The sequence below is a fragment of the Pelodiscus sinensis genome, unplaced genomic scaffold, assembly GCF_049634645.1.
Source record: "Pelodiscus sinensis isolate JC-2024 unplaced genomic scaffold, ASM4963464v1 ctg76, whole genome shotgun sequence".
NCBI lineage: Eukaryota > Metazoa > Chordata > Testudines > Trionychidae > Pelodiscus > Pelodiscus sinensis.
The window spans coordinates 466,107-493,202 of NW_027465891.1; the positions used below are offsets into that span (position 1 = coordinate 466,107).

General features: G+C 59.7%; 3 protein-coding genes and 1 long non-coding RNA gene across 5 annotated transcripts in view; 2 read left to right on the forward strand and 2 right to left on the reverse strand.

Annotated features, from left to right (window-relative positions):
- DCTN1 (dynactin subunit 1) overlaps positions 1-10,081 on the reverse strand; it is a 129,909-nt gene extending 119,828 nt beyond the window's left edge. Inside the window, 1 exon segment of the mRNA XM_075916079.1 lies at positions 9,936-10,081. The gene's annotated coding sequence lies outside the window, so the exon portion shown is untranslated.
- Positions 5,583-8,190, forward strand: LOC142824308 (uncharacterized). Of its 2 annotated transcripts, none has more exons than XR_012899229.1 (2): positions 5,583-5,721; positions 8,007-8,190. It is a non-coding gene; the product is annotated as an uncharacterized LOC142824308 (long non-coding RNA). The 2 variants fall into 2 exon arrangements; XR_012899228.1 differs by having other exon boundaries at positions 5,615-5,753.
- Positions 10,082-11,055: 974 nt separating the features above from the next.
- Positions 11,056-16,403, forward strand: LOC142824306 (uncharacterized). Its single transcript, XM_075916080.1, has 4 exons — positions 11,056-11,820; positions 13,432-13,585; positions 14,400-14,566; positions 15,035-16,403. The coding sequence occupies exons 2-4, from the start codon at positions 13,435-13,437 to the stop codon at positions 16,331-16,333; spliced, it is 1,617 nt and encodes a 538-aa protein (XP_075772195.1). The 5' UTR covers positions 11,056-11,820; positions 13,432-13,434; the 3' UTR covers positions 16,334-16,403.
- Positions 16,361-27,096, reverse strand: part of LOC142824307 (retinol dehydrogenase 13-like) — a 41,931-nt gene continuing 31,195 nt past the window's right edge. Inside the window, exons 5-6 of the mRNA XM_075916081.1 lie at positions 17,739-17,845; positions 16,361-16,806 (exon numbers count right to left, since the gene is read on the reverse strand). Coding sequence (XP_075772196.1) covers positions 16,612-16,806; positions 17,739-17,845 — 302 coding nt within the window. The 3' untranslated portion in view covers positions 16,361-16,611. The remainder of the gene's footprint in view (positions 16,807-17,738; positions 17,846-27,096) is intronic.

Below are 27,096 nucleotides of genomic sequence, written 5' to 3' on the forward strand. Positions count from 1 at the left end.
CCCTCCGAGTGCACCCAGGGAGCGAGCCTTCTACCAGGTAGGTCTCAAGCACCTGCTGGGGCTCCACAGCCTATTGGCCACTTGCCAAGAAGCCCTGGGCAGCCAGAGGGCCGACGTGCTCCACAACAGGCACGGGTTAACGAGCGACAGCACCAGCTTCGGGAGGGGACACACCCATAAAATCGTTTCTGGATGTGGGCTACCCTATGGGAACTTTGGAGAACCTGCTTCAAGCATTGTATGTCCTATTTGTAACACAGCAGCCACCGAGGCCCCAGCCATGCCTCACACGCACACGGGTGCACTGCGCCAACCAGCCTACAATCCAGGGATAAAATCGGACAGAGACGGATAGAGATTAGGGAGAGACCACGAGGTAACAGGGAGCCCATCAGCGTAACAAGCAGCCGCCAACAGCACTCTACCTGCCTTGCGCTTTGCAGGTCTCATGGCAGCGGGACCCTTGAAGAAGAGCTTTAGAAGCTAGCACAGTTGCTCTGCAGATATTCATGGGGAGCTCAGTATGAAATACACAAAGGTTTATTTTATTTATGGGACATTTCCCATGATCCTTAAAACCCAAGTGAAAACAAAACGTATTTACCACACGGGTTTACGTGCATTCACCCCTGAATTAGACCAACTGGGCAGAACACAAGCAAGGAGGTCGTCTGGGAGGAGTCTGCCATGACTTGAACCTGTTCGCAAAGGAGCACTGCTACCTTCGGCACAGTGCTAGTAAAGGGGGGTGGCAAAAGCCACAGTTCTCCCAGCGAGGGAGAGGATTTTCTGCCACGTCCAAGCATCTTGATACAAGTCTTGAATGTTCGCTGTGCATGCAAGGTTTCCCGAGTCAAGACGTCAATTTCTGAAGCAGGATCTACCCGTGTCTTTTAATGGAGCACTAGACAGAACAGCAGACTGACCTGGCAACAAAGACCTTGGAAAGAGGTGAAAGAGAAGACATGTGGTAGGGACCCATTCGGCTCTGGCAAGGGGATAGGCATGACAGCTCCTCGGTTTGCTGGCAAGCAGGGGCAGACCCCCCCCAACATGCGGAACGTGACAGGCCGTGAGGCACAAACCAGGCCACATTCTCGGCACACAGCCAGGAGGTCACCAGGTTAGACCCATGTCGAATGGTGTTTGTCCACCCATGCTATGGACGTGAATCATCTACTGCACCGTCACTAACTACTCCATGAGGGAGCAAGGGGTCTTGCAGTTCAAGCAGTGAACAAAGGGGTCAATTTGTAGCTCTACCACCGACTGCCCTTGGGAAGGTCAGTGGGCCATTCACAGCCCACGGGACATTCACTGGAGGGAGCAGCTAGCACATTTTAAGAGCAACCTGATAACTGAGCAAAAATGTGAGCTCTTCCTCAGGCGCCAGTACAACTGATCAGCAAACAGCAAGACCCTGCCTGGCGTAGCACGTCTAGCACGCAACACGCGATCAGGGCCCCTCGAAATAGCTTCAGCGCGTGTCGAACCTCCCGCTGGCCGCCCAGCGCGTGGAGTCTTGCAGTGAGGGGCTGGCGTGAAAAGCTGGTCTAAAAAGGGCCCTGAGCGTTTCCACTTGTGCTGTGTCAATCTGACTCCAGATCAAGCCTGATCAATTTGCAAGCAAGACGATGGTTTTTCTTACTCCCCTGCGGAACTCAAAGTCAAGCTGGTTTCTTGCTTGCTCATGCTTCAAATCAAGTAAGAGTCTGCCTTCAAGTACATGTATGCAATGCCCCTGTATTGTTTAAAGCCTGCTCGGAGTTGTATAGAACACCACAAGGAGTCCGGTGGCACCGTAAAGACTCACCATTTTATAAAGGCATAAGCCAGGGAAGAGGACCTACAGCGTAGCCCGTGGTGTGCCTTGGTCCAGCCCACGAGGCTCAGGGTTCCCCCGCACACAGCAGGGTGAGCCAGTGCTGGCATTATAGCCACATGAGAGGGCGCTGGGACCATGGCTGAAGTGCTAATGCCAGCTCCCTGCAGCGTGGGGGAGAGAAAAGAGCCCAAAGCCTCAACAGGCCAAACAAGGCAAGCCACAGCATGGACCAAGCCCCTGGGGGGAGGAAGTGGCACTGCACACTGCAGGGACCGTCCCGTCACTCCCATTGGCCAGGAAACCCAGCCAATGGGAGCAGTAGAGGGCTGGTGCCTGCTTCCCTGCAGCGCACAGAGCCGTGCAAAGCCGTGTAAAAACTGGCTGGATAACCGTACTCAGAGAGTAGTTATTAATGGTTCTCAACCCTGCTGGAAAGGCATAAGAAGTGGGGTTCCACAGGGGTCTGTTTTGGGACCGGCTCTGTTCAATATCTTCATCAATGATTTAGATATTGGCATTGAAAGTACGCTTAAGTTTGCAGATGATACCAAGCTGGGAGGGGTTGCGACTGCTCTGGAGGATAGGGTCATAATTCAAAATGATCTGGACAAATTGGAGAAATGGTCTGAGGTAACACTTGGTCAGATGCATGGGACGAAGTGGGCCTTTGCCCACGAAAGCTTATGCTCCTACACTTCAGTTAGTCTATAAGGTGCCACAGGACTCCTCGCCGCTTTTGCAGATTCAGACTAACACGGCGACCCCTCTGATACTTGAAGTGTAAAATAGTATTTTTGTTCCCCCCCGCCCTCAGTGTGTAGCTCTGGCCCCAATACGTACAAGGAGTAGATCTGCTGAGTCAGGAAGTTTTAAGGAGGGTTAAAATGCAACACTTTTCCATGATGCCCACAAAACACTGAGAGTAGCTGTGTGTCTACTGTGCTGAGACCATGGCCCCTCATCATGCTGACCACTACTGCCTAACTGCTTCTTTGCATTTGGTTACAGACAGACTACCGGTTGGCTCTTGCCTTGCATTTACCTTGTAAGTCCTTTGAAGCTGGGATATTCCTTTTATTCTGTGTTTGTACTAAGGGGTGTAAGCGACTAGTCAGCTATCCAATAAGCGAAAGCTGACCTCAGGCTCCATGCGGTGCTTCCGCTTTGAAATGTACAAGAGCCCCAGCAGGGGTCAGCGGGGGACTCCCCACTGGCTCCATGCGGCGTTTCAATCTTTGAAATGAACAGAAGCCTGTGCTGGGGCTCTTGTACATTTCAAAGGCAGAACACGCTAGTCCAATAGTTGATGGAAATCCCATCAACTATTCGATTAACTCATCGAAATTTAACATTGTACAGAAACTAGCACAAGCGGGCGCTGGTCTGTGCCTGGCATCTCATAGGTGCTTGCTTCAGTAATACAGTTAAAGTATTGTACAGTCAGTTCTCAGACTGAAAAGCACAAGTCAGTGATGTCAGTACAGCCTCTGGGGCCCCAGCCTGGCTAGCTTCTAGGCACTACTGCGATACAAGAACGAATAAGCCCCAATCTGCTGAGCAACAACCCCTACAATTGCCACTCCCCTCCACGGGAGGGAACTGGTGCCAGAGCAGGGCAGGCCCCCACCCCTTCCCAAGGTGGGGGGGGAGGAGGTCAGGTGATGCCTGGTCCAGCAGACAGCAGCTAGTGGGCAAAGGAACCTGCTGAAAGTTCAGCAGGCTGAGAGGCCACTGCCATCAAACACCGGCAGGCAAGTTCCTGGGACCCTCTCTGCCATTCAAGCGCCGGGACTAGGCGAAGAAATGCATCTCAGCACACTTACGCCGTCACTGCCAGCTCTGACCTGCAAGCAGCCAGCACACAAGAGGCTCGGTCTCAGAGATTAGCTACAAGTCAGACACTCAGGGCAGGTACTTTGCTCGCTGCAGGAAACTCCAACTCCTTCTGCAATTGAGAACCGAGCCACTGGGCATTAGGACCCTGCAGATGGGGAGTGCCGCGGCTGCGCCCTGAAAACCTGCACCATTGCCCACGTTCAGCAGTCGCAGAGCAGCAGCTGCAGCAACACCAGGCAGCAAGCACCCAAGGCCAGTGAGAGGGGTCTTCGGACTTGTTCTATAGCCCTTCGCCACCCATCCCTTCTATTTGCCTAAAACTGAAGCGATCAAGATTGCAATCAATACATCAAAAGCACCTCACTGAAAAGGTAACCATAGCAACACAGAGGACCACGGGATGCCGTATCCAAGCTACATCTGCTGGTAACAGGAGCAGGTTAGTCAATTTCAGTTCAAGATCATCTCCATCAGAACAACAGCTCATTATTTCACAGCAGAACACCTCTCCACAGTCATCCATAGCTCTGGCGATCAACCAGCTCTTCCCTGCATGTACCATTAGCCTTCATTGTTTCTAACTGCATCAAGGGTGAGCCCGTTTAAAAGATGCCCGCTCTCACTCAGAGATTTAAAGCAGCGACATGCTTAAGTGAAATAAGGAGGGAACAATGTAAACAATACTGTCGACAAAACAGAACTGCTTTTTACCTATTAGCTGCACTCCCGTCATACCACTCAGAATGGTGAATAGACATTTCGTAATTCAATGCATCTCATTCAGTGCATTGCTCATTTTCTGATACGCAACATTACCCTTTCGCTCTCACTTCCACACAACTGGAATTAAAGCTTGTTTGCAAAGGTCCCTAGGAAGAGACGCAACAGAACACTAAGGAATAGCTCACACTGTAGCATTAGCGCCTACGGGCAAGTCACTTAAAATCCAGATAGGTGAAGAGCATTCTGCAGGGTGCTGGCTGGAAGGTGTGGCTGAAGGCTAGTTTCATAGCGATCCTCCTGTATTTTCTAAATTCTCTCTGTCCTTACTCATTTTATCACAATGGCATTTGAAAGAAGAATACAATTCCCACGCCCTCCGAGGGTAAGTGCAGAAATCCCTGTAATTCCACACTCAGCGGTCCCAGAAGGCATTTCGGTCTTCATATTGCACCAGACAATCCTCCCTCTCACACATGGAGGCCCAAACCACCAAAGCAGCAGCTCCAGTGACCTCCCTCCTAATAACCGGTTCTACTGCACACTGCTAAACCTTAGTCTGGAAGTCCTCTGCATTTCATTTTGCAATGAATCTTCCCCAAACCACTGGGAAGAGCTTCAATATAATTGTCCTGGTTTTAAGTCAGGGGAAACAACAGAGGCTGAAAAGTGGCTTACGCGAGATGACACAGCAAGCCTTTGGCAGAGCCAAACAAAACCCAGGTTGACCACGTCTTAGGGCGTGTCCTCTCTACAGGCTGGATCAATGGGGAAAGTGATTTAGTGGGGGTCGATTTAGTATGCCTACACAACCAACCATTGATCACTCTGCCGCTGACTCTTGATACTCCACCAGAATGAGATGAGCAAGGGGAGTCGATGGGGACCTAGTGCGGTGCAGACCTGCGGTAAGCTTTGAGCAAAGCTATGTTGAACTGAGTTACGCTACTAAACTCAAATTACACAGCTTCGCTCGACCCATCTCTGTACTGTAGGCTGCTCTTCGCTTGAGGCTATCCCTCCTGCCTACCTAATAAACGGTGTGATGTTACAGGACTCCACCGAACATGGCCAGCAAGCCCACTGGGCTGCACGTGCCCAAACGGGGAGAAGTACTGAATTTCGGCTCACAATAAGAGCACTCTGAGTTCTGCTTAGTCACTGGCTCAGTATTCTAAAAGGCGACCATTCTGTCAGAGGTGCTATCCAGGCTGGCCGTCCTTGGGCAGCTTACTGGAATTATGAGATAGCCTGGTTCTGTCTGGAACAAGTGCTGCTGAGATTGTTCCCTGCCATCAGTGCTACCTGGAGGAAAGATGTCATTTGTAATACGCTGTAAAGTCAGTAAAGGCATTCACCCAGCATGACCACAGTAAGCAAGATAATTGGGGACAGTGACGAGTAGTAATTTATCTTTGATGTAAAGACCAGAACATCATCAGGCAAAGTCAGAGTCGTAACTAGCTAATTTGGCGCCTGAGACAAGACCGTCCTTGGCGCAGGCGGGGTGCTGACGTGGCATGAGGCACGAGGAAGACAGCGCAGTAGCTGTCTTTTCTGCACCCCCTCAGCTACGCGGCCAAGGCAAGGGCCTCATTCGCCTGGCCCTTGTTACAGCCCTGGGCAAAGTTTTCCATTCAGAAATGAGTGCTGTTTGTGTCCCATCTGACACTGAAGAAAGCAGAGGGGAGCTTCTGTTCTCTAACTTGCTCTTTCAAGGGTTTGGGGGAGAGCTGGTAACAGAGGCTAATTCTCCCAATAGAAGGGCTGGAGACCAAGAGGATGTGCATAGGTACCTCAGAGAGACAGGAAGTAAGAAGGACACAGGGCTGCTCTGAGCAAAGAAACCCAGGGAAGCAATCTCTGCCAAGGAAAAGTGCCTACCTAGGATGTGAAAGGGTTACTTGTAAGCCCCTCCCTTAATGGGTGAGGTTTACTAGCTCCAGTCAACCGGTGGGGGCCTGCTGCCAACTCCCTTTAATCGGTTAACCAGTTACCCAATTAAATGGGATGTTGTCTGGAGGGTGGAGGAGAAAAAGCAGGCAACCAAAGACTCGGCAGCGGGCAGAGAGAGACTAGGGCTGTAAGTGACTAGTCGACTATCCGATAAGCATAGACTTTGGGGGTAGGTCCCAAACTCGGCATGAGACAGAACTGAGCCAGGCTGCATTCCCCTATCGACTAACCAATAAAAGTTCTATTGACTAATCGATTAGCCAATTAACCGCATCTTAACATCCCTACTGCTCAGTAACATTAAGCAGTCTCAACAAGCACCACTATTTACCTAATTCCCAAATATCAACACAAAATTACAGAGCTAACAACAGAGACCCAGTTCTCAGACACCTACTTTAGAGCATAACAGCAGCCACAGTAGGTCAGACCGATGTCCTGTCTTGGGTGGGTGACAGTGGAGGGATCACATGAGGATTCCCTGTTGCATTCCCTCCCTCTGGGGCACCTGGTGTTGGCCGCTGTCGGCAGACAGGACACTGGGCTGGCTGGACCATTGGTCTGACCCAGTGTGGCCGTTCTGATATTCTTCAGACCATGGCCAATGACAGGTGTCTTCCGGGGAACGAACAAAAGAGGGGAACCGAGTGAGTGATCCATCTGCCGCCATCCACTCCCAGCTTCTGGGAATCAGTCAAAGGACACTCAGCGCTCTAGGCCACACCCCGACCGGCTTGGCTAACAGCCACTGATGGATCTATCCTGCCACAAATTGATCTCATTCTTTTTTGAGCAGCATTATAGTTTTGACCTTATAACATCCCCTGGCAATAGTTTCACAGGTTGACTGTGTGGTGTGTTTTGTTCTTGTGCCCAAGAAACGGTAGCGTCTGACAGAGTGGCTTCATCTAGAAAAATACATAGGCCCGAGCAATCAATGCCACTGGCTAACTAGGACGCCAACCTGTGCCTTAGGGAACATATGACTGACAGAATTCTGACAATTCTCAGAGGAGTAAACTGCCGTTATGACTTGTACCTGTAGGAAGTGCAGTCCTTGAAAAATACACCAGAGGCCAACAAGAAAGCAGGGATTTGCATGAAGAGTCTCAACGAGCGCATATTCACTCGTAGTGATGGCATGTTATCCGAGGGCTCAGATTTGTTACTGCCCTTGATAGCAGAGACTTTTCTCTGCAGATGATCCTGCCCCCACAACCCATACACCTCCCAGGAAGGCTCCCTCCATAAAAAGCATATTTTTAAAGCTTGCCCGCCTTATGAATGGGCTTTCAGATGGAAGTCTAACAAAAGGGAACTTATGCTGGCAAAGATGTGGGCCAATGACTCATTTTTTGTCCCTTAGAACGTTTTCATACTAGGAGACAAGAGCATCTGTAGTTCTAGAACACTGTAATCATAACAGAGTGCATAAAACACTGAAACAAAGTTTTCTAAATCAGCACCTGCATCAGGAAAAATGTTCTATACACATTTCACAGATACAGTCCAAAATTTGTTGCTTAAAGTATTCTGAAGATGTTATAAGAGTTATTGATGTGAAGTGAGTTGGGACACCTTTAGTATAAGAGATGCCATAATCAGGTTTTGGTTTCTATGAGCAATAGATAACAATTTTGCTTTTTTGTAACTATATTATATTCTGTAGGGTTCTTTTCAACACATGCAAAATACTTGAAAGACGTATAACTAAAGACTGCAAAATGAAACCTGCTTCCATGCCCTACGTGGAAGTTGCCAGCATTCCTCCAGAGAAAAAACGGTCAATTGCATGGACATTAAAACAAAAATTGTAGCAACAAGCAGCATCTGGAGTAAACTGAAAAATCCTGCATTTTTTAAAGTGCTTTATGAAGGTGTCATTGAGTCTCTGAGGCATTTGAGCTTTTCTGGATATGCTGTCATTTGTTTGTAAGTTTGCGGATGGGAACAACTGCACAAAAACAAAATCTGTGTTTCTACAAACGAGTCACCTGCTTAGTGACAATTATTTTCACAGTAACAGACTGTGGCGATTGTTCATTCATTGACATTTGTACTAGCATTTCTCTTCCTAAACTGTGAAAGAAAACCCCTTTCCACCTCCCGCTAACAGTGACACTGCTGGCTGTGTGAGAACTGTATCCAAATGCTACCTGGATAGCACTGATACAATTGGAAAGGGCTTTGCAAAATTAATATACAACAACTAACATTTGGGTCTCCAGGTAGGGCAGAAAGCAGGCAACTTAATAAACAATGTAACCCTAGCAACATTATTAATGGGGACTATAAAGTTTAAATAAAGCAGAATTGTTTCTGAGCACACATTGGTTGTGATCTTAGAGGAGAGCTGGGAACCTGAAACTCCAGAGTCTGAATTCTAACTATGCCAATAACTCAAAGTGCGTGCAACTGGGAACCTTATTTCACCTCTTTGTGCCTGAGGTTTCTGATCTGTCAATGGGAATTCTGCCACCTACCTACCTCTTAGGGGAAATGCAGGCTCTATCAAGTCTTACACTACACCATGAAAAGTACTATCCTAGCGGCTAAGTGCATTTCCATTAAGGAGGGAATTACAAATAAATTACAGTAAAACACTAGACAAAGTCCTGCTGTCTGCACTGCTGCCCCATCAGAGAGAACAGCTGCCAAAACATTGGGCAAATCCGTGCTTTTTCTCGAAGCATTTGGTGACCACACAGTTTATTTCGAGGGAACTTTACTCGTCTTCAGGGAGGCAAGGAACACCTGCTGGGTTACCATGCCCCCCTCCTGCAGAGATGTCAGGGTAAGCCGAGGCACAAGCAACACCAAGGGTCGCGCCTTTCCTTGGCGCGTGGCCTCTTTACGCTCCTGAAAGCAAACCCTTAGTGCGGGAGGCTCTGGGGCCAGGAAGGGAGCCCGCATCCTCCCTCTGGCTGGGCACCTCCCGGGCTGACAGGGCGGGGCACAGCCAGGCCTGGCTGCCAAACTCAGCCACCAGACAAAAGGCCGGGCCTCGGCTCCAGCGAGGCAACCGGCTGCAAAGAGAAACTTCCCGGTGCCCTGCCCCCCCCAGCCCCAGGCCCTGCTACCCCCGCCCCCCTCCCGCCCTGCCCCAGGCTCTGCCCCCCCCAGCCCCAGGCCCTGCTACCCCCGCCCCGCCCCCCTCCCGCCGCCCCAGGCTCTGCCCCCCCGCCCCCCTCCCGCCCTGCCCCAGGCTCTGCCCCCCCCCAGCCCCAGGCCCTGCTACCCCCGCCCCGCCCCCCTCCCGCCGCCCCAGGCTCTGCCCCCCCGCCCCGCCCCAGGCTCTGCCCCCCCCAGCCCCAGGCCCTGCTACCCCCGCCCCGCCCCCCTCCCGCCCTGCCCCAGGCTCTGCCGCCCCGCCCCAGGCTCTGCCCCCCCCCCAGCCCCAGGCCCTGCTACCCCCGCCCCGCCCCCCTCCCGCCCTGCCCCAGGCTCTGCCCCCCCCGCCCCCGGCCCTGCTACCCGCCCCGCCCCCTCCCTGCCCCAAGTGGCCCCCCTCGCAGAAGGGAGGCGCCCGCCCGGTGCCGGGGGGTCGCTACCTGCCGCCGCCCCCGCCCGCCGTTGGCGCTCGCGCCGCCTGACGCACCCACAGGCGCCGGGCTCCTCAGCGCAGAACTTTCCGGTCAGGCAGCGCCGCGGGCAGCCCGCAGGGGGCCTACGGGGAGCGTCACGCAGGCGCTCTGAAGCCGAGTCGGCGCGGGCGTCAGAGCGTCCTACGGCACGGGGAAGGGGACATAGGGGGCGGGGCCTAGAACACGGAGGGGCGGGGCATAAAGGCAGGCGCGAGCGGCTGGGGCTCGAGAGCTCAGGAGCAGGGGCGCTGCTAGCGGCACCAAGGGAGCAGCTGGGGGCCCGATCCTTGGGGCCCTGAGGGTTGGCACCAGGGAGCTGGGAGGGGCAGGGGTCTGGTCGCGGCTCTGCTCGGTGCATGGGGGGCTGGCACCAGGGAGCTGGGAGGGGCAGGGGTCTGGTCGCGGCTCTGCTCGGTGCATGGGGGGCTGGCACCAGGGGAGCTGGGAGGGGCAGGGGTCTGGTCGCGGCTGCGCTCGGTGCATGGGGGGCTGGCACCAGGGGAGCTGGGAGGGGCAGGGGTCTGGTCGCGGCTGCGCTCGGTGCATGGGGGGCTGGCACTAGGGAGCTGGGAGGGGCAGGGGTCTGGTCGCGGCTCTGCTCGGTGCATGGGGGGCTGGCACCAGGGGAGCTGGGAGGGGCAGGGGTCTGGTCGCGGCTCTGCTCGGTGCATGGGGGGCTGGCACCAGGGGAGCTGGGAGGGGCAGGGGTCTGGTCGCGGCTGCGCTCGGTGCATGGGGGGCTGGCACCAGGGAGCTGGGAGGGGCAGGGGTCTGGTCGCGGCTCTGCTCGGTGCATGGGGGGCTGGCACTAGGGAGCTGGTGAGGGGCAGGGGTCTGGTCGCGGCTCTGCTCGGTGCATGGGGGGCTGGCACTAGGGAGCTGGTGAGGGGCAGGGGTCTGGTCGCGGCTCTGCTCGGTGCATGGGGGGCTGGCACCAGGGGAGCTGGGAGGGGCAGGGGTCTGGTCGCGGCTCTGCTCGGTGCATGGGGGGCTGGCACCAGGGGACCTGGGAGGGGCAGGGGTCTGGTCGCGGCTCTGCTCGGTGCATGGGGGGCTGGCACCAGGGGACCTGGGAGGGGCAGGGGTCTGGTCGCGGCTCTGCTCGGTGCATGGGGGGCTGGCACCAGGGAGCTGGGAGGGGCAGGGGTCTGGTCGCGGCTCTGCTCGGTGCATGGGGGGCTGGCACCAGGGAGCTGGGAGGGGCAGGGGTCTGGTCGCGGCTGCGCTCGGTGCATGGGGGGCTGGCACCAGGGAGCTGGGAGGGGCAGGGGTCTGGTCGCGGCTGCGCTCGGTGCATGGGGGGCTGGCACCAGGGAGCTGGGAGGGGCAGGGGTCTGGTCGCGGCTGCGCTCGGTGCATGGGGGGCTGGCACCAGGGAGCTGGGAGGGGCAGGGCTGCGGCCCCAGCTGTCTGCCCAGCGCGGCGCTAGCTCTGCTCCTCGGCTCCCACGCGGCTGTGCCCGCTGATGGCGAGTGCCTGGCAAACACCTGCCCGACCCCCAGGCCTGACCCCCCGGCGGCCGGCAGAGGCCGAGCCTGCGCGCCTGCGCTCGTAACGTGCCTGGCTCCAAGTCCCGGCTGCAGCGTCCGGTGCCACTCGCTGCCCCGAGGGGCCCTGGCGAGCCGAGCTGCCCGCGGGATCCGGCAGTCCACTCTAAGGGCCGGGGCCCGGGGTTCGCCGCTCGCCGCCTGAGCGGGTCCAGCGAAAGGTTCCCTCGCCCGCCCGGCCCCTCGACATCCGGGGAGACCTCGCTGCTCTGCCCGCCCTCGGGGAGGCGCCCCGCTGACGGCCGGGCCCGAGGGGTGGGGCCGCTGCTGGCAGGGGCCGTCCCGGGGAACTCCGCTGGCTCTGGAGGAAGGAGCCGCGCTCCCGGGTCCCGCCGCGGCTCCGGCAGCTCAGGTGGGAAGGCGGGAGCGGGAAGGGCTGGGGCGGCGGGCGGGAGTGTCCGACCCGAGCCATGGCCCGTGAAACGCCAGCGGCCGCGGGGACTCCCACGTAGCAGCTCCGCGCCCTCTCCAGAGCCGGCCCCGGCCCGCCCAGCCTCTGCCCCACCGTACACGCCGGCGGGGTGCCCCTGAGGCGGGGCCGGGCGCTGCCGGGACAGCTGGAGCCAGGGAGCCGGCCTGCTGCTGGGCGGCGGTCCCGGGGGCCCAGAGGCTGCGAGAGCGCGTCAGTCCGGCCCCGTTCCTGGCTCCGGCAGGGCGCCCAGGACGCGGGACCAGCACGTGGGGACCCGGGGGGTTCAGGAAGTGGGGCAGCTTCTCTTCAGGGAGGGGGCTCCCTGGCTGCCCGCGCCCCAGCACTCCCCTTGAGCCCGCCGGATGACAGCCAGCGCCCCGGAAACATCGGGACAGGCTCTGCTCCGGCCCTGCCCCGCTCCCCTCTGCCCCACGCCCTGCAGGGCGATCGCCTGGCAGCTCCAGCGAGGGGGGCTCCCCGCACCCCGGCATCTGGTCCCCGGCCAGTGTCTGGGGGGGGCGGCTTCTGACTGAGATTCTGGCTTCGCTTCTCCCCAGCCCCTTCGCTCAGCACCGCCCCATCCGTGGCCCCGGCTCCTGCTGCCTTCCGCCCTCATGCCCAATCCGCCTTGGCCCAGCATTTCCTGGGGCCTGGGTCCTCGCCTGCCGCTGGGCCCAGGGCCGCTGTGCTGCAGTGTCAGTACCTTGCTGGTTACTGAGCGCGGCGGTGGGGGCCGTCCAAGCGGGGGTGCCCAGGAGCAAAACCAGTTCTCCAAGTTACGGAGGGGGGACAGGACTGGCGGGCAGGGGAGGTGCATGGAGAGAAGAGGCTAGGCTGGGACTAGGGGCGATGGACCCCAACCCTAGGGCCTGGCCCTGCGCCCCGGTGCCCGCCTCCCGGACAATCAATAACCCCCCGTTCTACTGGCTGCTGCGGGGGTGCAGGATCGGGACCCCAACTCGCCGTCACAGCAGCCTGTAGCTTTGGGCAGGATTTAAACTCACCCTGCCGTGCGAACCCACCCGGCGGGACCCGCCTCAGTCCCGGCGGCTTCGGAAGCAGCCGGCTGTGGGGCAGGCTGTGGGGCAGGCTGCCCTAGTGGGGGCGTAGGCGAAATGCCGGGCAGGGGGGCGCAGAGGAGAGCAAAGCTCGGGGCAAAGGCAGGGCAGTGGGGCAGGGAGGAAAGAAGCCAGGCGAGCGGGAGGGGACGTGCGGGGGGCCTGCCTGCGGGGCCCGTGGGGCGGGAGCGGCCCCTGCCTGCGGGGCCCGTGGGGCGGGAGCGGCCCCTGCCTGCGGGGCCCGTGGGGCGGGAGCGGCCCCTGCCTGCGGGGCCCGTGGGGCGGGAGCGGCCCCTGCCTGCGGGGGCCCGTGGGGCGGGAGCGGCCCCTGCCTGCGGGGCCCGTGGGGCGGGAGCGGCCCCTGCCTGCGGTGGACGGGGAGCTGCTCCCACCCCCACTGGCCTTTCCCCCCCTTCCGTCAGTGCGTGACATGGCGGTGCTGGGGGCAGCAGGGCGCGGATCTCCCCTCTGATCTGGCCCTGCCTGCCCGCAGCCCATGCCCCGGAGGAAGGGCGTCGCCCCGCTGAGCCGCCTCTGCCTGGGCAGCGTGGCCGGGAACATGCAGAGCGTGTGGGCCAAGGATTACAGCGAGAACTACCTGGACGAGTACCACTTCCGCTACATCCTGGGGCCCTTCAACGAGCTGGGTGAGCCCCCCCCGCGGCTCTGGCTGGGCTCGCTGCCCCCCCCCCGCGCGGCTCTGGCTGGGCTCGCTGCCCCCCCCCCCGCGCGCGGCTCTGGCTGGGCTCGCTGGACCCCCCCCCACGCCAGCCCCCCCCCCCCCCGCGGCTCTGACTGGGCTCGCTGCCCCCCCCCCCCGCGCGGCTCTGACTGGGCTCGCTGCCCCCCCCCCCCCCGCGCGGCTCTGACTGGGCTCGCTGCCCCCCCCCCCCGCGCGGCTCTGGCTGGGCTCGCTGCCCCCCCCCCCACGACAGCCCCCCCCCCCCGCGCGGCTCTGGCTGGGCTCGCTGGGCCCCCCCCCACGCCAGCCCCCCCCCCGCGCGGCTCTGGCTGGGCTCGCTGCCCCCCCCCCCCGCGGCTCTGGCTGGGCTCGCTGCCCCCCCCCCCGCGGCTCTGGCTGGGCTCGCTGCCCCCCCCCCGCGCGGCTCTGGCTGGGCTCGCTGGGCCCCCCCCCCCCCCGCGCGGCTCTGGCTGGGCTCGCTGCCCCCCCCCCCCCGCGCGGCTCTGGCTGGGCTCGCTGGACCCCCCCCACGACAGCCCCCCCCCCCGCGGCTGTGGCTGGGCTCGCTGGCCCCCCCCCCACGGCTCTGGCTGGGCTCGCTGCCCCCCCCCCCCACGGCTCTGGCTGGGCTCGCTGGCCCCCCCCCACGCCAGCCCCCCCCCCCGCGGCTGTGGCTGGGCTCGCCGCCGGCTTTCCGGCCTGGCCTTTTCACGGTGCCGACGCCCCCGTCGGCTCTGCCCCGGCCCAGCGAGGCCGCTGAACGCGTGTCTCCCACGCAGCCGGCTGCTTGGTCCAGGACCTGCTCCAGCTCCTTGGCGAGACCCGGCGCCTGACGCGGGCCATGCTCCACCTGCTGCTGGTGCCCCACCTGACGGCGCTGAGCCTGCGCTCCTGCCCGGGCCTGGTCAGCCACGCCATCGCCCAGCTGATCGCGGTGCGGTGCCAGGTAGGCGGAGCCTGGCCCCTGCTGTCGCACCCGCCAGAGCAGCCTCCTGCGGGCGCCCGGCTGGCTCTCTCCCAGCCGTGGGAGGGCAGTGGGGTCTAGTGGTCAGAGCTAAGGACTCCTGCGAGGGGAATGATGCCTGCTGCTCAGAGCAGGGACGGAGCTGCTGGCTGGGAGGCAGGGCTCCGGGGTCTGTGGCTCGGGCCCCAGCTCTGGGAGGCAGAGCTGAGCTCTGGCCTCGGGGCTGCTGGGTAGCCGGGACAGGCGCTTGCCCTGGGCTCAGTGTTTGCGGAGCAGCCAGGGGAGCAGAGCGTCCAGGGCAGATAGAGCCGGGGGCGGGAGGGATGCTCAGCACAGCAGGGGCCCGGCTGAGGGAGGACCTGCCCGCCCCGCCCGCGCCTTGGAGCCAGGTGCCCCGGGCGATGGCATCAGGCCCCCTGAGGGCAGGGTCTGTCTCCTCTCCCCTTGCAGACCCTGTCGGAACTGGAGCTTGGCGGCTGCAGCCGGGTGCCGGCGTCGGCGCTGGTGGACCTGGTGGAAGGGCTGCCCGGTCTCAGCAAGCTGGGCCTGGCCGAGACGCAGGCCAACACGCAGGTGCTGGCGGCCGTGGGCGCCAACTGCCGGCGGCTGCGGGAGCTGGACGTCTCGCGCTGCCCCAAGGTGGGGCCCGGCTCCCTGCTGCACCTGGCCTACGACCAGACTGAGCGCGCCTGGGGCTGCCCGGTGCTGCGGGTGCTGCTGGCCCGCGGGGTAGAGCCCCAGGGCCACGGCCAGGACTTGGTGGGAGCCCTGGCCTTCGTGCTGCTGGCCCTGCCCAGCCTGCAGTTCCTGGCCAACAGCCACGTCCCAGAGGCCCTGGGTCTCATCCACACGCAGTGGCTCCACGGCCCGCAGGGCCAGGCGGGGTTCCCCTCGCTGGAGGAGCTGGCCCGGGGCAGGCCGGCTCCCTGCGCGGCCGACTCCTGGCTCACGCTGCCTCTCCGGCGGGTGGAGGAGCTGGAGGAGCCGTTCCTGGCCGTGGTCTGCGCCGTGTGCCCGGAGGTGGCAGAGGTGGCCGTGTCCCTCAGCGATTGCCCTGGCACCGGCTGGGCCAGCCTGGCCGGAAGCCGCCTCACCCAGCTGGCCGTGCACTGCACGGGGCACCAGGGCCGGGGGCTGGCAGAGATGCTCCCTGTGGCCCGGAGCCTGGGAGCCCAGCTGCAGTCCCTCTCCCTGCACGGCTTCTCCTACGACGAGGCGTTTTCCTTCTGCGCCCTGCTGGACTGCTGCCCCCAGCTCTGTGCCTTCAGCTGCCACCTGAGCGCCCCCCGCGGGCCCGCCCCGCCAGCCGAGCCCGACGGGGAGCCACAGGCCTGGGAGCTGGACCTGCTCCGCCACCCCTTCCCCAAGCTCCGGCACTTCAGCTTGGGTCTGGACAGCTTGGGTGGGCCTCTCCCGTCCCTGCATGCCGCTGTGCTGGGGGCCAGCCTGGCCTCCCTCCTCCACCGCTCCCGCAGCCTGGAGACCGTGGCCCTGCTCAGCCTCCCCTTCTCCCTGGACGGCGTGTTCCAGCAGGTGCTGGCGGCGCCCGGGGCCCTGCCCCAGCTGCGGGAGCTCTCGCTGGCCGGGAGCCAGGTGACCAGCCCCACCCTGCGCTGCCTGCTGGCCTTGGACAACGGGCTGCGCTCCCTGAACGTGGCCGGCTGCCCGGACATCCACCGGCGCCACTACGACCAGCTGCTGCGCACCGTCCGCGAGCAGCGGCTGGACCTGGCCCTCGCGTGGCAGTGAGCGGAAGGAGCCACCCCACGCGCTGGCACCAGAGAGCTGCATTTAATAAAGCTGAGGCCCCAAGGGAGCACAGCGCCTGCAACAGAGCATCTGTCACCCCGCGGCTGCGCCTCCCCTTGGCAGACGGCTCGGCCCAGCCTCCTGGGGGGGGCGAGTGAAGGTCCCGGCTGCCAGGCCCTCCCGTGCCAGTCCTGTGGCACCGGCACCGCAATGGCTCACCCGATTCCTGCACCCAGGACGAGCTGGCGGCCCTCGGGCCGGGCGGTGGGTCCCCTTGGTCACATGCCGCTGCCCTTGGCAAGGCCCGTCAGCCGCTCCGACTCCTCCCACAGCTTGCGGGCCAGGCCCTGGTCGCGGGCGGCCGCAGAGGGCAGCACCAGCCGGCAGTCGCTGTCCACGTACTTCCCCGAGACGCCCTCCAGCTCCTCCGCCACGGCGCAGAAAATGGTGCTCACCGCTCCCTGCTCGGCCGACTGCGGGGCAAGGCACAGCGTCACCCCAGGCCGCCCCCAGGCTTTATTGCCATCGCAGACCCACATCAGCGGGAGCAGGGCCGGGGGCCGGGAGAGTGGGGTCCCAGGGTGGGGGCAGCGATGCAGTAGCTGAAGCTGCGGGAGGCAGGCCCAGAGGGAAGACATAGGGCGGGGGCAGGTCGGGGGTAGAGACGTGGGGCGGGCCTGGGGTGATAACATGGGGCGGTGACTGCTTCATGACATTGGGCGGGGGTAAAGACGTGGGGCGGGCCCGGGGAGGCCTTGTGGGGCAGGCCGGGGGTGACAACATGGGGCAGGGGTAAAGACGTGGGGCAGGCCGGGGGTGACAACATGGGGCGGGGGTAAAGACGTGGGGCGGGCCCGGGGAGGCCTTGTGGGGCAGGCTGGGGGTGACAACATGGGGCGGGGGTAAAGACGTGGGGCGGGCCCGGGGCGGCCTTGTGGGGCAGGCCGGGGGTGACAACGTGGGGCGAGAGCTGAGGGAAGGGTGCTTTGGTTCCTGGCGGGCTGGGGCTGGCTCCTTTGGGTGGCTGCAGGAGCCAGGCCTGGGTGGGGTGTGGGGGAGCCCCGCTCGGCCAAGGCCCGTTCGCTGGCTGCTCTGGACCCAGTGGGGGCTGGGCTGCGATGAGGGGCCAGGACCCCCATGCACCAGGGGCTGGCTCAGGGTCTGCCCTGCTCCAGCACAGCGGCCCACTCGTGCCTGGGCTGAGAGGGGAACAGCGGCTGCGGGCCGGCAGGAGGGAAAAGCTTCCCCGTACAGCGGCTGCTGCTCCCCGGGCTTCCCGCCCATCTCCTGGGCCTGCCCCAGCCCCGGGGGCCCCGCAAAGCCCTCCCTGCGGCCCCTGGCGCTCACAGTAGGGCTGCCTGGCCCCCGCTGAGCTGGACCCCGGGGCAGGGCGCCGGCCACGTACCGAGATGAAGAGGCTGCTGATGCTGAACAGCAGGCGAACCAGCCAGTTGAAGTGGCGCATGATTTCGGTCTTCACGATGCCGGGGTTCGGGGCGTTGGCCGTCACCCCTGCCGGGAAGCAGAGCAGCCAGGCCGGTCGGTGCCGGGGCTCTGGGCCGGGAGGGGGCAGGGCCTTGCAGGCAGAGCCCCGGTCCCGCGTGGGTGGGGGCCTAGAGCACAGGGCTGAATATTCTTCCAGCAGGGACAGCCAGAAACTCCCCATGGTCTTTCCCTGCCCGGCCAGACGGTGACACGGGGCCAGGACACAGCTGGTCTCGCCAGCCAGCCTGGAGCCCTCCACGGGGCGCGTGGCTGGGGCCCACTCTTCATGCCCATGCACAGGCCCTGCCAGACGAGAGACTCCCAGGCCCTGTGGCCTGTCCGGCAGCAAGGAGACAGGGCTGGCCCAGATGAGGCGACACCCGTCCCATCCCTTCCTCTTGCTTCCAGAGGGAGGCAAACGGGACCACCCCCCGCCTCCCAGCTGCACCCAGCTAGCCGGCTTCCAGCACCCCGGCCCAGCCTTCCCTCCGACACGCGGTGGGGCCCAAGAACCCCCCCCACAGACCTGGCTTCTGCGCGTCCCAAGGTAACGTGCCAGGGCCTGACCCCGGCCGGGTTCCCGCAGGGCAGAGGCGGCAGGGGAAAGACGTTCTTTTTGCCAACGCAGCCTGCCGCAGGCACGGAGAGTGGGCAGCCCAGCTAAGCCGCGGAGGCTGGCCGGGCCCTTGCCCCCACCCCTCGGGCCTGTCGGCACTCGCCTCCCGGCGGGTCTTCCAGGAGCGCAGCTGGCGGCCGTTCCAAGAAGCCACGTGCACCGTGGGTGGCAGGCTTTTCCCGGCACCTCCCACAGGGGTGCCCCGCAGCACCGTAGCAGGGGGCAGCCGGGGTCCCCTGGCTGCGCGGTGCGATTCCCACTGACTCACCCACGCGTGTATGGCCCAGACACCTCAGCCCAGCCTGAGCAGTTAACAAGGCTCTTCCCAGCAGCAGGGCAGACAAACACCAGCTTTTGGGGGAAGGGACAGTGGCTGGCTGGGAACCATGAAGGACACGGCCGAAGCTGAGGGGAGGGCAATGGACCCCCTAACGCAAGGGGGCTGAGACAACCTGGCCCCGACTCCTGTACCCACATCACGTCCAGGCTGCGCCGTATCCCGGAGAAGCAATAACCCCCCCCCCCCCCATTCTACTGGCTGGTGGAGAGTTCTTGCTGCTGCAGGATGGGGGGGACCCCGACTCACGGGCCCAGCCCCACGCCATTCCTCCTTGCCAGCTAGCTCCCCCGGGGGGGGGCGGTGAGCCGTGGGCTGGGTGGAGCCACACACTGGCAGAGCGGCGGGTCCAGTCTAACATTTTGAGGCACTTGGAAGAGAGAAAAGTGATCAGGAATAGTCAGCATGGATTCACCAAGGGCAAGTCGTGCCTGACCAATCTGATCAGCTTCTGTGATGAGGTAACTGGCTCTGTGGACGTGGGAAAGTCAGTGGATGTGATAGACCTTGACTTTAGCAAGGCTTTTGATTCGGTCTCCCACAATATTCTTGCCAGCAAGTTAAGGGATTGTGGATTGGATAAATGGACGGTAAGATGGATAGAAAGAGGCTAGAAGGCCGGGCCCAGCGGGTCGTGATCAATGGCTCGATGTCAGGATGGCGGTCGGTTTCTAGCGGAGTGCCCCAAGGTTCGGTTCTAGGACCGGTTTTGTTCAGTATCTTTATTAGTGACCTGGCTGAGGGGATGGATTGCACCCTCCGCAAGTTTGCCAATGACACTAAGCTGGGGGGGAGGTAGATACGCTGGAGGGCAGAGATAGGGTCCAGAGTGACTTAGACAAATTGGAGGATTGGGCCACAAGAAATCTGATGAGGTTCAACAGAAGAATCCCAAGCAAAGTTACAAACTGGGGACCAACCAGCTAAGTAGCAGTTCGGCAGAAAAGGACCTGGGGGTTACAGTGGAGGAGAAGCTGGAGATGAGTCAACAGGGGCCCTTGTAGCCAAGAAGGCTAATGGCATATTAGGTTGCATTAAGAGGAGCATTGCCAGCAGATCTAGAGAAGTGATTATTCCCCTTTATTTGGCTCTGGTGAGGCCACATCCGGAGTATTGTGTCCAGTTCTGGGCCCCCCACTACAAAAAGGATGTGGACGCATTGGAGAGGGGACAGCGGAGGCAACCAAAATGATGAGGGGGCTGGAGCACATGACGTATGAGGAGAGGCTGAGGGACTTGGGTCTGTTTAGTCTGCAGAAGCGAAGAGTGAGGGGGGATTTGAGAGCAGCCTTCAACTTCCTGAAGGGAGGTTCCAAAGAGGCTGGAGAGAGGCTGTTCTCAGTGGGGGCAGGTGGCAGAACAAGGAGCAATGGGCTCAAGTTGTGGTGGGAGAGGTCCAGGTTGGATATTAGGAAAAACTCTTTCCCTAGGAGGGTGGGGAAGCACTGGGATGGGTTCCCTAGGGAAGCAGTGGAGTCTCCATCCCTAGAGGTGTTTCAGTCTCGGCTTGACAAAGCCCTGGCCGGGTTGATTTAGTTGGGATTGGTCCTGCCTAGAGCGGGGGGCTGGACTTGACCTTCTGGGGTCTCTTCCAGCTCTGTGCTTCTATGATTCCTCCATCGGGGCATCGCTCACGTCGGTCCTGAGGAGGTCAGTGCCTGCAGCATGGCTCTAGCAGGCACCACACTGCACCTGGCCTGCTGCCTGGTGCACCAGCGGCTGCCCTGGGCAGGGACCCGCCCCAGGAAGGCGGCAGGAGACGTCTGTGCCCGTGAGGAGGGGCAGCAGGGCGGGGACCTTGGCAGGGCCGCGGCCAGGAAGAGCCCCCTGGGAGGACGCAGGCAGTCCCTCGTCCTGCCCCAATAGCACCACCCCCGGAGTGGCCTCCCCCGAGGGCCGCAGGCGTGCTAGGAAGTGAGAGCACGCCCGGCATCGGGGGCGGCCGACGCTCCCTGTGGGACGCCAGGCAGCTCTGGGCGAGACGCCCGAGGGACGTGAAGCCATGGCAGCCCCATCTGGGGGCAGGCGTAGCGGCACCTTGTCCGTACAACGGGCCGTGCCAAGTTCCCGCGATGCCAGGGCCTCGCCTGAGATCCCCCCGGCCGTGGGGCTCGCGACTGGGAAAGCCTCCCTCCCGGGCGGCCGCCAGCAGCTCCCAGGGCCGCCCATTTCACAGCTCAGCGGCAGAGCCGGGGCCCAGCTGGCTCCCAGGGACAGAGCCTGTCGCACCTCTCCAGACGTCAGCTCCCGAGCTGAACAGGAGCCGTGCGAGGCGAGCCAGGCCTGAGCCCGTGGGATAGACGGCGCTCGGCGGGGACTGGCTCTGGGGCACCTTCAGGGGGGCTGGACCCTGGCCCTGACTAGCAGGAGAGCTAGGAGGCCTGTGGCCTGGCCAGCCCTGACTGTAGTCCTGGGGGGTGGGCAGCGCAGTCGTGTGATGGAGGCCGTGCTGTGAAGGGGGCCCGTGGACGGAGGCCCAGTACCTGGGGGTGCCTTGAGATTAGGGATGTGAGAGATTAACCAGGTACCCACTAGGGGCTGGAGCAGCTCCCCACCTGCCCTGAGTAAGAGGCTGCTCCAGCCGCACGGTGCCTGCCGCAGGCCGGTTTGCCCGGAGTGGCCCGTTTCTGCAGTGGGCCCGGGTACCCAAGCACTGTTTGCAGCAGGCCCAGGAGGGCAGGGCTGCTCCAGCTCACCCCGGCCAAGGGGACCACTCCAGCCCCGCGAGGCTGGAGCAGCCGTCCTAAATGACTAGCTGGTTAAACACCACGGGCCCTGGTTAACCAGCTGCGGGGTCCCCCCGGCTCGTGGCCTGCGGTGCCTGGAGTCGGCTTGCTGCAAAGCCGGAGCACCCAGAGGCCAGGCCGTGCGCTGCACGTGTGGTGGGAGGCCGGAGCCACGTGGCCACAACACCCGTGGGCTTTCTGCAGGCTGCCGAGGCCGCAGAGCGGAGAGCTGCCATCAGGGGCCCTGGGAACGGCCTTGCCCTCCGCTAGCGCAGGCAGAGTCGGCAGGGAGCCCCGTGGTGCACGTGGCAGCGGCTTAGCACCGCCTGCTGCCTGCAGGGCCTAAGCTGGAGACCCCCCTTGGACAGACTTCACAGCCAGAGGGGTCCAGCCGTGTGGCCTCCTTCGAACCCGGGGTAGGTGCCTCTACCCCCTCGGCGCTGGCCAGGCCCGTGGCCACAGGGGCATCCAGAGCCCAGGGAGGACACACAGAACTTTCCCCACCCTCTGGCAGGGGCTGCAGGGCGGCAGGTGTTTGCCACAAGGTCTTTCTGGTCAGGGGTATGGATCAGTGGCAAGGCTGCCTGGACGGCCCTCGGGGCAGGGATATCCACCACGGGCTCCATTTCTTCCGCCACCTCCTTGGCATCTGAGCTCCCCTCCCTGGCAACTCCTACGGGCTATTGTCCATGGCTGGCCAGGGTGTGGACGAGCCGACCCTGCTTCCTCCAGGGATGACGGTGCCCCAAGTCTCAGGCCTCCCGACAGTCGAGCTCCCTGGGGGCATCTATTGGGGTGGCATGGGAGGCGGGGCCAGTGCGCCTGCATGCACCTGGGGATCTGCATCCGTATGGCACGGGGCTGGTGCCAGTCACAGCGGGTGGTCTGACTGCCGTAGCCAAAGGAGGGCGGGCGGGGCGGCAGGCAAAAGTGGTGCTGGGCTGGGCGCCAATGGTGCCGGGCTGCTGGCGCTGGTGGTATGGGGCTGCTGGTGCCGGGCTGGGCGCCAATGGTGCCGGGCTGCTGGCGCTGGTGGTATGGGGCTGCTGGTGCCGGGCTGGGCGCCAATGGTGCCGGGCTGCTGGCGCTGGTGGTATGGGGCTGCTGGTGCCGGGCTGGCGCCAATGGTGCCGGGCTGCTGGCGCTGGTGGTATGGGGCTGCTGGTGCCGGGCTGGGCGCCAATGGTGCCGGGCTGCTGGCGCTGGTGGTATGGGGCTGCTGGTGCCGGGCTGGGCGCCAATGGGGTTGGGCTGCTGGTGCCAGAGGTGCTGGGTTCCTGGCGCTGGTGCCGGGCTGGGCGCCAATGGTGTTGGGCTGCTGGCGCCGGAGGTGCTGGGCTGCTGGACCTTACCCACAATTCACGCTGGGCCGATCCTTTAGCATCTAACATCTAAAGGTTTCTTATCACAAGAAAGAAAAGCATGAGAGTAAGATTGTTAAAGATTAGTACGTTACATGCACCGAATCTCCCAGTCCTCGATGCAGGCTCTAGCAGAGATGTTACAGCTGCTGGTTTAAAAGTTCTTGGTGCACATCCTAGCATCAGGATGGGTTCACAGGTCTTCCAGGCTCTTCGATCCCTGCACTGCTGCCTCTGGGATGAAGTGCTGAGCTGAGAACAAGATGGAGACCACCACATGGCCTATTTATCCCTCCTTCCTGGTCTCTTCTTGGCTATAGCAGGTCACCTGGTCCACAGCTTATTCCTGTGCCCCTGCTGGTACCTTTTAGGTATGAGTCACCCTCATTCTTTAGGTGTGTCCTTGGCCCATTGAGAGCCATTGTCCCACAGGGCCTCGCTGATTAGCATGTCCATAGGCCGGGCTCTGCCCACTGCTCAACCACATGCAGGGAAATCTTCAGTATCTACACAGACTCCTAACTACACACCCAGACATTATACAATCACATGACTAGTGTACACAGGATCAGCAGACAGGGAGCTTCTATTCAATACCTCACATGGCCCCTTTTATACCATTTTCAGGGGCCAACACCCTCACCTATGGGTGCAGCAGTGATCTGGCTGCTCCCCTCAAGATCCAGTAACGTGACACCCCCAACGCAAAATTGATGCAGGAAGTGATGCCAGTAACATCACTGAGGGCATCACAGGCCTCCCCATGCTTTGGCTCCGTGTCATCACATGTTCTAACCCAATGGCAGAAACAACAGTACAGAGCTGAATGACAGTATGAGAACCCAGTGAGCCTAAAATAGGCTTCATTATTGCAAGGTCTGCCCTATTGACAACCATGGCCTTGCACTGTCTCACCAACCCAAGGTAGAACTTGGTAAAAACCACAGCTACTTGGATCTGCTTCTGCGGCATGATCCCTAAGTGTGTCAGGTGATTTTACCCCGAGCTGAAGAAAATAGTGAATTTATCCAGGCCAGCTCTGGCAACTCTCTGAACAACAGTGAACACGGTGTGAATGCAGGTATTCTCACCCCAAATCGTGTAGGCATTTTTGCATTTAGCCACGAAAACAAAATGGTGGCGTGCCTCAGTTTCCCTTTTCACACAGGACCTTCTGGCTGGAACCCTTTTTGTCCTGTAAGAAGTTCCAAGACGAGTTACAAGTGTTAAGCATGAAATATCAACATTACAACGTACCTTAATGTACAGTCTGTCACCGGGCATATTTCCTGACAAGTTACAAGGTGGTTCCATAAGCTCATGCCCATTGTATACCTTTACATTTCTCTGCCACAATAATCCATTGGTTACAAGAATTAACATCAGTAACAAGAACAATCCTATCTCAGGTGTATACTGAAATTCTCCGTCAGGCCCCTTCTCTGGCCCCACACCATTGCAGTTTTGGCCCTTCAGGTTTAAACTGCAAATCTTCTTGGCCAAAGCAAGTCCTGCCCCTCCCCCTTGTGCTCTGGGCTCCAGGCCTGAAACCTCTGGCCTGCCCAAGACAATGGGCTGGCTGGGCGTGACTCCCTGGCTCACAATGATCACGAAATAATAGAGTTCATGATCTTAAGGAAAGGCAGAAGGGAGACCAGCACAATTGAGGTTATGGATTTCAGGAAGGCAGATTTTGATAAGCTCAGAGAACTTGTAGGTAAGGTCCCATGGGAAGCAAGACTGAAGGGAAAAACAACTGAGGAGAGTTGGAAGTATTTCAAAGGGACGTTGTTAAGGGCCCAAAAGCAAACAATTCCGCTGTGTAGGAAAGATAGAAAATATGGCAAAAGACCAGCTTGGCTTAACAAGGAGATCTTGCATGATCTCAAAATAAAAAAGGAGTCATATAAAAAATGGAAACTAGGACAACTAACAAAGGATGAATATAGGCAAGCAACACGGGAATGCAGGGGCAAGATTAGAAAGGCAAAGGCACAAAATGAGATCAAACTAGCTACAGGCATAAAGGGAAACAAGAAGACCTTTTATAAATACATTAAAAGCAAGAGGAAGACCAAGGACAGGGTAGGCCCACTGCTTAGCGAGGAGGGAGAAGCAGTAACAGGGAACTTGGAAATGGCGGAGATGCTCAATGACTTCTTTGTTTCGGTCTTCACCGAGAAGTCTGGAGGTGTGCCTAACGTAGTGAATACAAGCAGAGAGAGGGTAAGTTTAGAAGATAGGATACACAAAGAACAAGTTAAAAATCACTTAGGAAAGTTAGATGTCAGCAAGTCACCAGGTCCTGATGAAATGCATCCCAGGATACTCAAGGAGCTGATAGAGGAGGTATCTGAGCCTTTAGCTATGATCTTTGAAAAATCATGGCAGACGGGGGAGATTCCAGAAGACTGGAAAAGGGCAAATATTGTGCCCATCTATAAAAAGGGGAATAAGAACAACCCAGGAAATTATAGACCGGTCAGTTTAACGTCTGTCCCAGGGAAGATAATGGAGCAGGTAATTAAGGAAATCGTATGTAAACACTTGGAAAGTAATAAAGTGATAGGGAATAGCCAGCATGGGTTTGTGAAGAACAAGTCATGCCAAACTAATCTGATAGCTTTCTTTGATAAGATAACGAGCCTTGTGGATAAGGGAGAAGCGGTGGATGTCATATACCTAGACTTTAGTAAGGCATTTGATACGGTCTCGCATGATATTCTTATTGATAAACTAGGCAAATATAACTTAGATAGGGCCACGATAAGGTGGGTGCATAATTGGCTGGATAACCGTAGTCAGAGAGTTGTTGTTAACGGTTCTAAATCCTGCTGGAAAGGGATAACAAGTGGAGTTCCTCAAGGGTCTGTTTTGGGACCCGTACTATTCAATATCTTCATCAATGATGTAGATATTGGGATAGAGAGTACTCTTATTAAGTTTGCAGATGATACCAAACTGGGTGGGGTTGCGACTTCTTTGGAGGATAGGGACATAATTCAAAATGACCTTAGCAAGTTAGAGAAATGGTCAGAGGTAAACAGGATGAGGTTTAATAAAGAGAAATGCAAAGTGCTCCACTTAGGAAGGAACAATCAGTTCCATACATACAAGATGGGAAGCGACTGTCTAGGAAGGAGCATGGCGGAAAGGGATCTAGGGGTCATAGTGGACCACAAGTTGAATATGAGTCAACAGTGTGATGCTGTTGCAAAAAAAGCAAATATGATTCTAGGTTGTATCAACAGGTGTGTTGTAAGCAAAACTCGTGAAGTCATTCTGCCGCTCTATTCTGCACTAGTTAGGCCTCAGCTGGAGTACTGTGTCCAGTTCTGGGCGCCACATTTCAAGAAAGATGTGGAGAAATTGGAAAGGGTGCAGAGAAGAGCGACAAGAATGATTAAAGGTCTAGAGAACATGACCTATGAAGCCAGGCTTCATGAACTGGGCTTGTTTAGTTTGGAAAAAAGAAGATTAAGGGGGGACATGATAGCGGTTTTCAAATATCTAAAAGGGTGTCACAAGGAGGAAGGAGAAAATTTGTTCCTCTTGGTTTCTGAGGACAGGACAAGGAGTAATGGGCTTAAAGTGCAGCAGGGGAGGTTTAGATTGGACATTAGGAAAAAATTCCTAACTGTCAGGGTGGTCAAATATTGGAATAAATTGCCAAGGGAGGTGGTGGAATCTCCCTCTCTGGAGATATTTAAGAACAGGTTAGATAGACATCTGTCAGGGATGGTGTAGACGGAGCTTGGTCCTGCCTTGAGGGCGGGGGGCTGGACTCGATGACCTCTCGAGGTCCCTTCCAGTCCTATTATTCTATGATTCTATGATTCTACAATGGCCCTGGAATTCTCCCCCTTCCCCCACTCAGTGGGGTAACAGCAGTGAGCTGTAGACTCCCAAGTCTCTCCTCTGTCCCTCTCTAACCTCTGTTTCCACATGGAACCAGATATCAACTTCCCTGATTGATTATGAGTGTCCACCGTGTCCAGAGATGGGAGCGTAACTGCCATCTCCTGCATCCTAGGGAGAGTGACCACACAGCTGTTCTGCTCTGCATACTTGGCTACACAGCCCTTCTCCTGAATCTGAGACACTAAGTTCCCACTCTCCTCATCCACCTGGGAACAATCCTGTTCCACACACACTGACTTCCCAGCAAGCTGGTCACCCACAGTCACTGGGTTAGCAGCCTGCTCCAATTCTCTGGCTGTTCCTGCCTCATCTGGAAC